Source organism: Anolis carolinensis, unplaced genomic scaffold, assembly GCF_035594765.1.
Source record: "Anolis carolinensis isolate JA03-04 unplaced genomic scaffold, rAnoCar3.1.pri scaffold_9, whole genome shotgun sequence".
Taxonomy (NCBI): Eukaryota; Metazoa; Chordata; class Lepidosauria; order Squamata; family Dactyloidae; genus Anolis; species Anolis carolinensis.
The window spans coordinates 29,438,406-29,452,712 of NW_026943820.1; the positions used below are offsets into that span (position 1 = coordinate 29,438,406).

The 14,307-nt window shown below is 44.5% G+C and overlaps 1 protein-coding gene across 1 annotated transcript in view; it reads left to right on the forward strand.

The window, feature by feature from the left end:
• LOC100564225 (fibulin-7) overlaps window positions 1-14,050 on the forward strand; it is a 22,630-nt gene extending 8,580 nt beyond the window's left edge. Inside the window, exons 3-9 of the mRNA XM_062961529.1 lie at window positions 2,301-2,457; window positions 4,138-4,308; window positions 5,267-5,395; window positions 6,943-7,068; window positions 8,321-8,458; window positions 9,878-10,016; window positions 10,925-14,050. Of these exons, the coding sequence (XP_062817599.1) occupies window positions 2,301-2,457; window positions 4,138-4,308; window positions 5,267-5,395; window positions 6,943-7,068; window positions 8,321-8,458; window positions 9,878-10,016; window positions 10,925-11,285 (1,221 nt within the window). The 3' untranslated portion in view covers window positions 11,286-14,050. The remainder of the gene's footprint in view (window positions 1-2,300; window positions 2,458-4,137; window positions 4,309-5,266; window positions 5,396-6,942; window positions 7,069-8,320; window positions 8,459-9,877; window positions 10,017-10,924) is intronic.
• The last annotated feature ends 257 nt before the right edge of the window (window positions 14,051-14,307 follow it).

Here is a 14,307-nt window from a genome sequence, read left to right on the forward strand (position 1 = left end):
TTATTATTACATGATGTAGCACAGTTTTTGTTCTTGGGTTATCAATGCCATTTCCTAATTGGTTCTATCATTAAAAAATTGGAAAAGTTGATTAAACTGCCAAAACTTTGTCATTGCGGGAGGGACATCATCCTGCAGCACATGTTGCTCTAGTTTGTCAATCAACATCTCGTAGAGTCTCAACCGAGTTGCACCGGTAAAGTTGTGCATGCAAATTTGTTTATTTTTTTGCACAGCATTGCAAAAAGGGCTGTGCATCACAATCAATGCCTAACTCGATGCTGGAGGAGAGCATGGCATAGGAATCTCTGAGCAGGGCTATATATTCACATCGGCTGCCCACATATTTCTAAAAATGTGTGTGCCTCGGAGCTGAGGTCGGCCAAATTGCAGGTTCATGCGCAGCCAAAGCCATAAGAGAGCCTGGAATGTTTACCTTGGCGCTTTGGTGGCGCAAGAGGAACGGAGCCGGAAGGGAAGAAGCACAGAAGGAATTACATTCTGAATAAGGGATCCTTATTTATGAAGCTTGAGCATCCCTTGCTTGGCGTTGCAAAATTCCTTTGTTTACTGACCGTGCAATGTACACAAACTTGGTTCCATGCACAAGACTTTTGCAAACTTAAAATGCTTAAAATGCTTAAAGTGCTTAAAATGACCTTCAAGGGATGTGCATTATAATGCAGATGCAAAACAAAATTGGATTCGGTGTTTAGAGATCTCATATTATTATTTACATATATATGCACACATACATATATATAGCTTCCTCTATAATTTATATTTTATACTATACTATATTATAGTATACTAGCTGTGCCCGGCCACGCGTTGCTGTGGCAAAGTGGTGGTGGTATTGGTTAAAAATTGTTGTGTAATTTTTATTTGACGTTATTTGCATTTTTTTATTAATTTTATTGTAAGTTATCTTTTTATTTATTATATTTTATTATTTTCTTGTATTATTTTTAGTTATTTTCTGTTATTATAGTATTTTATTGTATTAATTTTTTAGTGTTTATTATTATTATTTTTTTGGGTTGCTAGGAGACCAAGTTGGAGGAGCTTAGCCTTCTAACTGGCAGCAATCGGATAAAAGCAATTTTTCCTCTCTCTCTAATTAGGACTTTATTTTTCTTTTCTTTTTGTTGTATCAACCTAGAAGCGTGGATGATGGGTTGTGTTGTCAAATTTCGAGGTTGGGGGGCCTGTAGTTTTGTTGTTTTGTGGGTCGCCGTGATGCCATCACTCTTTTATATATATAGATTTACATATATTATATGGTATATAATTGGTATACCAATAATACACACATAATATATACATATAGCTTTCTCTATAATTTATATTTTATATTAAACTATATTATATTATATTATAATATTTACATATATTATATGGTATATGTATACCAATAATACACACATAATATATACATATAGCTTCCTCTATAATTTATATTTTATACTATATTATAATATTTACATATATTATATGGTATATAATTGGTATACCAATAATACACACATAATATATACATATAGCTTTCTCTATCATTTATATTTTATACTAAACTATATTATATTATAATATTTACATATATTATATGGTATATAATTGGTATACCTATATTACACACATAATATATACATATAGCTTTCTCTATAATTTATATTTTATACTAAACTATATTATATTATAATATTTATATATATTATATGGTATATAATTAGTATATGTATACCAATAATACACATAATATATACACATCGCTTTCTCTTTAATTTATATTTTATACTATACTATATTATAATATATTTACATATATTATATGGTATAAAATTGGTGTATGTATACCAATAATACACACATAATATATACATATAGCTTTCCCTATAATTTATATTTTATACTAAACTATATTATATTTACATATATTATATGGTATATAATTGGTATATGTATACCAATAATACACACATAATATATACATATAGCTTTCTCTATAATTTATATTATATTATATTATATTATAATATAATATTTACATTGGCATTGCCCGGGTTATTTGAAAAAGTCATTTTTTAAATTGTCCAAAATGCATAAAGTTGTGGGTGAACTACAACTCCCATCATGCCAGGTTAACCCCAGAAACTCCATCAGTACTTGTGAAGTTTGTGAAGTTGGGCAAGTTTGCTCTGGATGCATCATAGGTAGGATTGAGTGTGCTCTCTGGCTGTAGGTGAACTACAACTCCCATCAATCCCTGTGGTGGGTTTTCCCCAATTTTCCGCACCCAGGAATGCGTCAGCAAACAGCAAGTGGCCAACACCATCCGGCAGGTCCAGAAACTGCTGTCGGCGCATGAAGCCTCCCAGATGCAGAGCCTGCGCAACTTCAAGAAGCAGCTGACCGTCCTGCAAAGCAGCCTCCTCAAGCACGGGGCCAAGCACAACGGTAAACGCCCGGGCAGCCTATTATTATTATTATTATTATTATTATTATTATTATTATTATTACATCCTCAAGCACGGGGCCAAGCACAACGGTAAACGCCCGGGCAGCCTATTATTATTATTATTATTATTATTATTATTACATCCTCAAGCACGGGGCCAAGCACAACGGTAAACAACACCCGGGCAGCCTATTATTATTATTATTATTATTATTATTATTATTATTATTGCATCCTCAAGCACGGGGCCAAGCACAACGGTAAACGCCCGGGCAGCCTATTATTATTATTATTATTATTATTATTATTATTATTACATCCTCAAGCACAGGGCCAAGCACAACGGTAAACAACATCCGGGCAGCCTATTATTATTATTATTATTATTATTATTATTATTATTATTATTATTATTGCATCCTCAAGCACGGGGCCAAGCACAACGGTAAACGCCCGGGCAGCCTATTATTATTATTATTATTATTATTATTATTATTATTATTATTACATCCTCAAGCACGGGGCCAAGCACAACGGTAAACGCCCGGGCAGCCTATTATTATTATTATTATTATTATTATTATTATTATTATTGTTATTACATCCTCAAGCACGGGGCCAAGCAGAATGGTAAACGCCCGGGCAGCCTATTATTATTATTATTATTATTATTATTATTATTATTACTACTACATCCTCAAGCAAGGGGCCAAACAGAACAGTAGAAGCTTGGGCAGATTATTATTATTATTATTATTATTATTATTATTATTATTATTATTATTACATCCTCAAGCAAGAGGCCAAGCAGAACGGTAAAGGCCTAGCCAGCCTATTATTATTATTATTGTTGTTGTTGTTGTTGTTATTACATCCTCAAGCACGGGGCCAAGCAGAATGGTAAACGCCTAGCCAGCCTATTATTATTATTATTATTATTATTATTATTATTATTATTATTGTTATTACATCCTCAAGCACGGGGCCAAGCAGAATGGTAAAGGCCTAGCCAGCCTATTATTATTATTATTATTATTACATGATGTAGCACAGTTTTTGTTCTTGGGTTATCAATGCCATTTCCTAATTGGTTCTATCATTAAAAAATGGGAAAAGTTGATTAAACTGCCAAAACCTTATTTTTGCGGGAGGGACATCATCCTGCAATACATGTTGCTCTAGTTTTTCAATCAATATCTCATAGAGTCTGAACCAATTCAACATAGTTTGTGGCAGAAGCTCCTTGAAACGGAGCATTAGCTTATGAGTAATTATTGTGAGTGTCCTATACGAAGCTTCCCTTTGGCTTTGGCTCAGCACTGAGATTGCCGTATGGTGCAAACCTAATGCAAACATTTGGAGAGGCCACAAAGTGTGTGGGTGGGTGCCTTGCCAAACTACAAATCCCAGCATTGCATAGCATTGAGTCAATGCAATTAAATGAAAGATGACGTCCTTCAAAGTGGAGCTCCTGAGGCAGCTTCCCATTGGCTTTGGCGTTGCCATGTTGTGCAAGGTTTGAGGGAGTCGTTTAGCCCAAAAAGTTGAGCATAAGATTACGAGTAATTATTGTAAGTGTCCTATACGAAGCTGATGAGGATGGTGGGTTGCCTAACCTGGACTTTGTGCTTCTGGATGTTTAGAATGATGTAATAATCGATCTCCTTGATCCCCGTCAGAGAGCTGTCCGCTCCCGCCTGCTCCTCCGAACGGCCGGCGTCTGGGCGAGAAAACGGCCGTCGGCCACGAGGTGCATTTCGTCTGCGACGTGGGATTCCAGGTGACGGGTTCCGAGACGCGGCTCTGCCTGGAGAACCGGACCTGGAGCGGAACCACGCCGTCTTGCAAGAGTAAGGTGGAGGCGGGAAGGTTTCCCATGCAAGAGATCCTCCATCCCGTAGAACGGTGGCATCTTCAAGTGTTTTGGACTTCAATTCCCACCATTCCTAACAGCCGGTTAATGGATTGATCTGCCTGCCTGTCTATGTCCCACAGGGTTGACATCTATCTTCTCAGCATCTCAGCTCCAGGGATTCTTGGAAGACACTGATTATCTTGATCCTTCAGAGTCTGGTTTTAAGCCTGGCCACGCAATGGAGAGAGTTTTGGTCCCCTGGGTGGATGACCGCCAAAGGGAACTAGACGGGGGAGTGAGTCCCTGTTGGTTTCCTTGGACATCTCGGTGTCTTTTGATACCATCGACCCCGGTATCCTTCTGGGACGGCTCTCCAGGATGGCTCTGCTCCTTCCTGGAGGGCCGTTCCCAGTTGGTGATGCTGGGGAGACACCTGCTCGGACCCCTGGCCATTGTCCTGTGGGGTCCCGCAAGGTTCCATTCTGTCCCCCATGCTTTTCAACATCTACATGAAACCGCTGGGAGAGGTCATCCGGAGTTCTCTACACAGACGACACCCAACTCTACTACTCTTTCCCACCTGACTCCAAGGAAGCTCCCCAGATCCTAAACCAGTGCCTGGCAGCTGTGGTGGACTGGATGTGGGCTACCAAACACAAGCTTAATACAGACAAGACAGAGGTCCCTCTTGATGAGTTGTCTAGGGTGGCAACCTGTGCTCCATGGGGTCCCACTCCCCCCAAGGACACAGAGTCTTCCCGGACTCAGCGCTGACGCTCGAAGCTCAGATGTCGGCCGTAGCCAAGAGGGCCTTCTTTGCAGTTACAACTTGTGCACTACTGTGAAAAGCCTGACTTGGCCATAGTGGTCCACGGGGTGGAAATAAAATGTATTATTATTATCATTAGTTAATATCTGCCTGTCTTTCTCCTCCTCCTCTCTCCATCACTCAGGCGCCAAGGCTTGTGCCAGCGGGCCCTGTGCCAACGGAGGCTCCTGCCTGGACGCTGCCGTCCAGCAATACCTTTGCCAATGTCCCGGCGGATGGTCAGGAAACACCTGCCAGACCCCTCTCCAGCCCTGTGAGTAGAAGGTTATTGACTATCCTAAGCATCATAATACATTGCGGCAAGTTCTTGGTGGCATGGAGATATTATTTTTTCATGTCAGGAGCAACTTGACTGCTGACCAAAAGCTTGGCAGTTTGAATCCAGGGAGCAGGGTGAGCTCCTGTCTGTCAGCTCCAGCTTCCCATGCGGGGACATATGAAATGCATCCCACAGGATGGTAACACATCCCGGCGTCACTTGGACAGCATCCGGGGAGTGGGGTGAGCTCCTGTCTGTGAGCTCCAGCTTCTCATGCAGTGACATATGAGATGCATCCCACAGGATGGTAACACATCCCGGCATCCCCTGGGCAATGTCTAAGGAGGTGAGCTCCCGTCTGTCAGCTCTAGCTTCCCATGTAGGGACACGAGAGAAGCCTTCCACAGGATGGTAACACATCCAGGTATCCCCTGGGCAATGTCCAGGGAGCAAGGGGAGCTCCTGTCTGTTAGCTCCAGCTTCCCATGCAGGGACATGCGCAGGATAAAACTTCTAAGCATCCCTTGGGCAACGTCCAGGGAACGGGGCGAGCTCCTGTCTGTTAGCTCCAGCTTCCCATGCGGGGACATGAGAGAAGCCTCCCACAGGATAGCAAAACATCCAAGAGTCCTCTGGGCAAATGGGGTGAGCTCCCGTCTGTCAGCTCTAGCTTCCCATGTAGGGACACGAGAGAAGCCTTCCACAGGATGGTAACACATCCAGGTATCCCCTGGGCAATGTCCAGGGAGCAAGGGGAGCTCCTGTCTGTTAGCTCCAGCTTCCCATGCAGGGACATGCGCAGGATAAAACTTCTAAGCATCCCTTGGGCAACGTCCAGGGAACGGGGCGAGCTCCTGTCTGTTAGCTCCAGCTTCCCATGCGGGGACATGAGAGAAGCCTCCCACAGGATAGCAAAACATCCAAGAGTCCTCTGGGCAAATGGGGTGAGCTCCTGTCTGTCAGCTCCAGCTTCTCATGCGGGGACATATGAGATGCCTCCCACAGGATGGTAACACATCCAGGTATCCCCTGGGCAATGTCCAGGGAGCAAGGGGAGCTCCTGTCTGTTAGCTCCAGCTTCCCATGCAGGGACATGCGCAGGATAAAACTTCTAAGCATCCCTTGGGCAACGTCCAGGGAACGGGGCGAGCTCCTGTCTGTTAGCTCCAGCTTCCCATGCGGGGACATGAGAGAAGCCTCCCACAGGATAGCAAAACATCCAAGAGTCCTCTGGGCAAATGGGGTGAGCTCCTGTCTGTCAGCTCCAGCTTCTCATGCGGGGACATATGAGATGCCTCCCACAGGATGGTAACACATCCAGGTGTCCCCTGGGCAATGTCTAGGGAGCGGGGTGAGCTCCCGTCTGTCAGCTCCAGCTTCCCATGCGGGGACATGAGAGATGGTAAAGAATCAAACTGCAGAGTGCATCCCAACACATCTCAGAGTAGCTTCATACCGTCCCTCCTCCATTAAAACAAACATGCCAAGGCCTTTGGGAGAGCCCAGACCCCTTGCGCTGACCGTGCCATTTTGGCCTGCAGACGCGGCCGCGGTCAGCAACGGCTCCTTCAGCCGCCAGCCCCGCTGCGCCCACGACAGCCTCTCCGGGTCACGACAGTGCCGCTGCGACGCCGGATTCCAGATGCAGGCCGGAGGCATCTGCCAAGGTAACGCTGCCCTAGGACTTTCCCTCTTGTAAACCATTTAAGATTATTTTCTAGACTTTCAAAAGCATTGCAATCACCGTAAATCAGCCATGGTGCATCTACATTTGCAGATTGATGCAGTTTGGCGCCACTTTAAGCTGCCATAGATCGATGCTATGGAACCCTAGGAGAGATAGAGTGCGGTATCAATCTATATATATAAAAGAGTGATGGCATCACGGCGACCCACAAAACAACAAAACTACAGGCCCCCCAACCTCGAAATTTGACAACACAACCCATCATCCACGCCTCTAGGTTGATACAACAAAAAGAAAAGAAAAATAAAGTCCTAATTAGAGAGAGAGGAATAATTGCTTTTATCCAATTGCTGCCAGTTAGAAGGCTAAGCTCCTCCAACTTGGTCTCCTAGCAACCCCCCAAAAAATAAATAAAAAACACTAAAAAATTAATACAATAAAATACTATAATAACAGAAAATAACTAAAAATAATACAAGAAAATAATAAAATATAATAAATAAAAATATAACTTAGAATAAAATTAATTAAAAAATGCAAATAATGTCAAATAAAAATTACACAACAATTTTTAACCAATACCACCACCACTTTGCCACAGCAACGCGTGGCCGGGCACAGCTAGTAAATAGAATAATAGTAGTAGTTTTTGTCCTGGTAAAACTACAATTCCCAGGACTCCATAGCACGGAGCCGTGACAGTCCAAGTGGAGCCAAAGCGCATTGATTCCGCAGTGCAGATGCACCCTCTGCCCCACAAAGCACAATGGGAAGCCCATTGCAATTGCCTTATTTCCATTTGTGTTCATTTTCACTGTCTGCAAAGAAAGACAGAAGGGAATTTGCAGAGTTCGATGTCCTGCAAAGGAAATCCCTCCAAGAAAACCAAGCAGGATTAGCGGAGACATTCCCTCTCGCTTATTGTCTCCTGCAAAAAGGAAATGAGTCTCAGGCTTTGGTTATGCAAGACAAATAAACCAGAGATCCGTGTTATTATATTTTGTTTTGGAGCAGGGAGGATGCGTGCAAAGCGCAAAGATGATTTCCAGTGGGGCATGCTCTCGCTCTCTCTCCCTGGGTGCAATAATAATGCCTTTGCACTACTTGGAAGAAGGCAATTTTCTTTGACGTTAGTTGCAAAATCACTTTGCAGGTAGCTGTTAGGAAGGGTAAGGAGCAAGAGGCACGTGGGGCTTGCTGCTCTCTCACGTCCGGCTCCGTCTCCCCTCCAGACGTGGACGAGTGTGCGCTCTTCCAGTCCCGCCGGCACTCCCGCATCTGCCTCCACGAGTGCGTCAACCTGCCCGGCTCCTACCGCTGCACCTGCCCCAAAGGCTACCGCTTCCAGGCCGAACAGAACTCCTGCCACGGTGAGTTCCATGGACAAGAGCCTGGGAGCCTTACCTATTAGGGGTGTGCCAAGTGGGGTCCAGATCCGTCGTTGGCTGGGTTCACTGCTCTCTGGACACAGGTGAACTACAACTCCCAAAATCAATTCCCACTAACCCTTGCAGTATGTTCTCTTGGTCATGGGGATTCTCTGTGCCAACTTGGTCCCACAGGCCATTGTCGGTGCCACAGTTTCTCTTCATGCAGGTGAACTATAACTCCCATAAATCAAGGTCAATTTTCCCCAAACTAATCCAGTATGTTCTGATGGTCATGGAGGTTCTGTGTGCCAAGTTGGTCCAGGCTCGTCATTCGTGGTCTGTTGAAGTAGGAGCTGAATCAGGTGAAGGTACTGAAAATCCATCATCCGAGGTCCATCATCCCCTAAACTGCACCAGAACGTAAAGTGGGTTATGGGGGTCCTGTGTGCCAAGTTTGGTCCAAGTCAGGTGAAAGTACTGCAAATCCCATCATCCAATGTCCATCCTCCCCGAAACCGCACCAGGACGTAAAGTGGGTCATGGGGATTCTGTGTGCCAAGTTTGATCCAAGTTCATCATTTGTGGGAGTTGCAGTGGTCTGTTGAAGTAGGAGCTGAATCAGGTGAAGGTACTGAAAATCCATCATCCATCTTCCCCTAAACTGCACCAGAACGTAAAGTGGGTTGTGGGGGTCCTGTGTGCCAAGTCAGGTGAAAGTACTGCAAATCCCATCATCCAATGTCCATCCTCTTCCAAACCACATCAGAACGTAAAGTGGGTCATGGGGGTTCTGTGTGCCAAGTTAGATCCAAGTTCGTCATTTGTGGGAGTTGCAGTGGTCTGTTGAAATAAGAGCTGAATCAAGTGAAGGTACTGCAAATCCCATCATCCAAAGTCCATCCTCTTCCAAACCGCACCAGAACGTAAAGTGGGTCATGGGGGTTCTGTGTGCCAAGTTTGGTCCAAGTTCGTCATTCATGGGAGTTGCAGTGGTCTGTTGAAGTAGGAGCTGAATCAAGTGAAGGTACTGCAAATCCCATCATCCAAAGTTCACCCTCTTCCAAACCGCACCAGAACGTAAAGTGGGTCATGGGGGTTCTGTGTGCCAAGTTTGGTCCAAGTTCGTCATTTGTGGGAGTTGCAGTGGTCTGTTGAAGTAGGAGCTGAATCAAGTGAAGGTACTGCAAATCCCATCATCCAAAGTCCATCCTCTTCCAAACCGCACCAGAACGTAAAGTGGGTCATGGGGGTTCTGTGTGCCAAGTTTGGTCCAGATTAGTTATTCGTGGGGGTCGCAGTGGCCTGTGGAACTGGGTGTGAATCAGAAAGCAGGGAGAAACATTTCCGCACTGCTGCCTATTTCTGATCGAGACCCCAGGTCCGAATAATGCAGATTTCTTTCCCTGTCACGTTTTCAAGATGTGGACGAATGTGCCGACAACCAGCACAACTGCAGCCCTGGCCAGACCTGCGTCAACGTCTTTGGGGGCTTCCGGTGCGTCCGGCCCGAGTGCCCCAAGACCTTCCTCAACACCACCTACGTCAAGACCTCGCCCTTGTAAGTAGAAGCCCAAGGTGTCACATGCACTGCAAAATCAATCAAACCACAGTTGCATTCTATGGGATCCTGGGATGTATAGTTTGGAGTTGGCAAGTCCTATGCTGCAAATATCTGGGGATCGCCCTCCATTCAGCAGCAGAAAGCCCATGGAGACCATGTGGCTGAGATTGCTCCAAGGAGCTCATCTGCTATACTAAAATATCGAGTAATTGGGAACTGCCCTAGCAGGGCTATAAATCAGAAGCAGGTGCAGTCAGCTCTTGCTGGTAACAAACTGAATTTTCACTCCCCTTGTGCCTGCTTCAAGTCTGCATCTGAGAAACTGCTCCTGAGGATTTATTGCTGTTTCTTTGTCTGAAGTAAGACTGCTATTTGGTTTGGGAATTTATCAGAGACTTAATGACTGTTTACCCTAAGAATTCTTTGCTTCCTTTTGCATTATTCCACTGAGTGTGCTGTTCTTTATGTTTTGCTGACATAAAGCCGTTTTCATTTACTTACCACGGTGTTTTAAGGCTGTTCTTGAAAGACAAAACAGGACATTATGCCATGCAGGCAAAGTGTTCAGTGGAGTGTTTCCCACTCTGATCTCACTATGTGGCAAAATTTGAAAAAGTTCTGGTCCTGGTTTGAAATGGTTATTTCTTGTGTACATAACTGTGCAGCCCCTTTTTTGTTCTGCTCCAGAAACGTTGTTTTTGTGGCAGCCACAAACTAAGTTGAATGGGTTGAGACTCTGAGATATTGACTGAAAAACTAGAGCAAAATGTGCTGCAGGATGATGCAAAACAAAACAAAGTTTTTGCACTGTATTAATTTTTCCGCATGTGTTTTATGATCGCAACAATTAGGGAATGCTATTGCTGAGTTGTGACGCGGTGTTGTTTTGGCTCCTTCTTGCGCAGGCAGTGCGAGCGCAGCCCGTGCGCCATGGAGAGCGGGGCCTGCCGGAAGGCGGCGCACGCAATCTCCTTCCACTTCCTGTCGCTGCCCTCCAACCGCAGCGTGCCCAGGGTCCTCTTCAAGATGTCGGCCACACGCTTCGTGGGCGACAGCCTCCGCTTCGGCATCCTGGGCGGCAACGGGCAGGGCCGGCTGGTGGTCCAGCGCTCGGACCAGCACACCGGGGAGCTGGTGCTGACCCGCCCGGTGCTGGGCCCGGCCACGCTGGAGGCCGAGCTGGAGATGAGCGAGTTCTCCCGCAAGACCCTCCTCGGAAAGCACCTCTTCCGCGTCACCCTCTTCGTCTCCCAGTACGAGTTCTGAGCACCTGCCCGGAGGCATCGGCGGGCGGGACGTGGCCCGGGCCACGTCTCAAAGGACAGCCTTGGAAAATGTGGATCCATTGATGCTCCATGCCTGCGTTTCCCGTTAAGTCATTCTCTCCATTCAGAACCATTCGCTGCTTCTCCTTCCACACGCTATGGATTTCCTCCAAGGCAAAACCTTGATAGCCGTCAACGTCACTCGCAAGAGGATCTTGGAAATATTTTTCATGCTTTAGCCAAAATATGCTGATGCTCAATGCCTACCTTTCCAATTTTCCCTATTAGGAATAATTCGCTGCTTCTCCTTCTACACAGCATATAAGAGGGTTGAATGAAAAGTAATGACTCCACCTTCGTTACTTAGGTTTGGAAGGGAAATTTTTAATAAATCACACGCAGAAATAATCCTTAGAATGTGCTCTTCAACTACCACTATTCACTTTTCCACATCATCACCAGGCAATTGGATACATGTTTTGTCCATACAAAACCATTCACTGCTTCTTGTTCTACATGCTATGGCTTTCCTCCAAGGCAAAACCTTGATAGCCATCAACATCACTCGCAAGAGGATCTTGGAAATATTTTTCATTCTTTTAAAAAAAAATATTAGTGTTCCTTTCAACATAAAGACAGACAAAAAACATACAATAAAATAAATTACAGAATTGAGGGAAAAGAGAGAGAGAAAAGGGAAGAAAAAAGAACTAGAAGGGGAAGAGAAAAAAAAGAAGAGGGGTAAAAATTGAATAAACCAACCCCCCCCCCCAAAAAAAACATGTAAAATATAAAATGAACTTCCAACTATTACATGGTGTCTTTGGCTCTCATCTTCCCCCCTTTTCCTGAGTTCTTGAATTCATCCTGATAACCCAGATCATTCCTTTTCTTCTGTTATGAGGTTGAAATATTTTTCATTCTATACAAAGATATGTTGATGCTGCATGTCTGCATTTCCATTTAAGTCATTCTCTCCATTTAGAACCATTTGCTGCTTCTCCTTCTACACACTATGGATTTCCTCCACGTGTGATATACCTCACAACCTCTGAGGATGCCTACCACAGATGCAGGCGAAACGTCAGGAGAGAATGCTTCTGGAACATGGCCAGACAGCCCAGAAAACTCACAGCAACCCAAAGTTCAGAAATGTGTACAACGCTTGCCTAGTTTCTAACAGACCTCACAACCTCTGAGGATGCCTACCACAGATGTGGGCGAGACGTCAGGAGAGAATGCTTCTGCAACATGGCCAGACAGCCCAGAAAACTCACAACAACCCTTACCTTTTTTTTCCTCCTGTTCCTTGCAGACTTTCTTTTCGTCTCAGATGAAATACGCGAAGCCTCTGTTCTCTTCTTTTCTCCGATGCCATGCTCAGGCCCCATTTTTTTCTGTCGGTTTTGAAATGGCATTGCTACCTGCTCTAGCTTGGTATCAGAGACAGAAAATTTAAAAATATACATACGAATATTCGTTGTCTTTACTTGTACAGGTACATACATGTGATTGTGTGTCACATGGAAATATTTCTTTGTAGGACAATAAACTTTTACCTGCAAAATTGCCATCCTGTCCCTGATTTAAGAATAATCTATCTATATGCATAATAAAAGTGAAAATATGTATGTGTGTATGTGGCTGGACTGTCCACTTACATAGACATCCTCCCACTTCCACAAATAGCTACTCGGGAGACCCCAATGGCCCTCCGTCCAATGACATTGCAGGTTATGGCGAGCACCGTGAACATGTCCAGTGTCCTCCACACACACCATACTACCCAACACCCAAGTGAAAGCTTTCATATGGCGACAATTCCATCCTAGATTTTAGGTGTTTCCTCCACCACAGACACCCGTGTTTCTGACTCTCTCCGTTGGTGTGGAATTTGCATGATCCCGCCCACTGCCTCTCCCATAACCCTTTCCTACAGCACACAGCAAACAGAGGAACTGACCAGCAACTGAACATACTAGAGAGGTTCATTGGGGAGAATTCACCATGATTTATAGGAGTTGTACATACTGGGATGTATAGTTCACCTGCAATCCAAGAGCACTCTGAACTCCACCAATGATGGACCTGGAACTCACTCAGCACACAGAACCCCCATGACGGCCAATCGGAACAGGAATTTTTAGGAACCGGCCAATCGGGAACAAACATCTAAAACCCGGGAACAAACCCAGATAAAATATTCCGTGATTTCCAATTGCAGGGACATACAAACATGCGGTGATCCGGATATTTGGCTCAAAACCGGGATATTCCCGTACCTAGAAGTCTTGTGTTTTTAGCCTTTTGTAGCAATTGCTTACGAGTTTACAGGGAACGGCGTAGGTAGGGGTTCAAGGAGGAGCGGTTGTTGCCTGGGGATATTAGCAATGTTTTTCACACATAAAACTCAGAAGTAGTAACTTTCTCTCCAACCTGTATTGATCTGGAATAAAGAGAGCTGGAGTTTTGTATTGTGTAGTTTGGAAATTTCACTTATGGTTTAAAGCAAGTTCATTGTGTGTGCCTGTGATATGCAATGTAATGCAGCATTCCAGTAGTGTAAGAGTTAAATGCATAGAGTAGAGGGTTATTGCTAGAGGGAAACAGTGTGTGGTTTCCGGATACTCACTGCTCTGGAATGTGGCCGGCGACAGAGTAAGCTTCACTCGTGGCCATGTCGGATGCTTAGATGTTACGCTCCGGCAAAGCTATGTAAATATTGTAATCACTTCAATAAATATAAGAACTTCTGGCTTGAGCAGACAGCTGAGAAGTGTGGATTTATTTCTGTGCGTCTAAGCAGATTGCTAGATCACCGAAGAAGGGAAATTGAGACAGAAGGTGAATGTGTCTCAATTTAACCCTTTCCTGACAGAGACCAGTTTCCAAGCCTTTGCTGTGAGTGGGTTTCATCCTAGGGATCTGCAAGCGAGATCCGTCCCTCTCTCTCAAGCAGGCAAAGCCAAAAGCACTTCAGCAAGTGTAAACAATCCAGTTCAGACCTCAGCAAGATCTGCAAA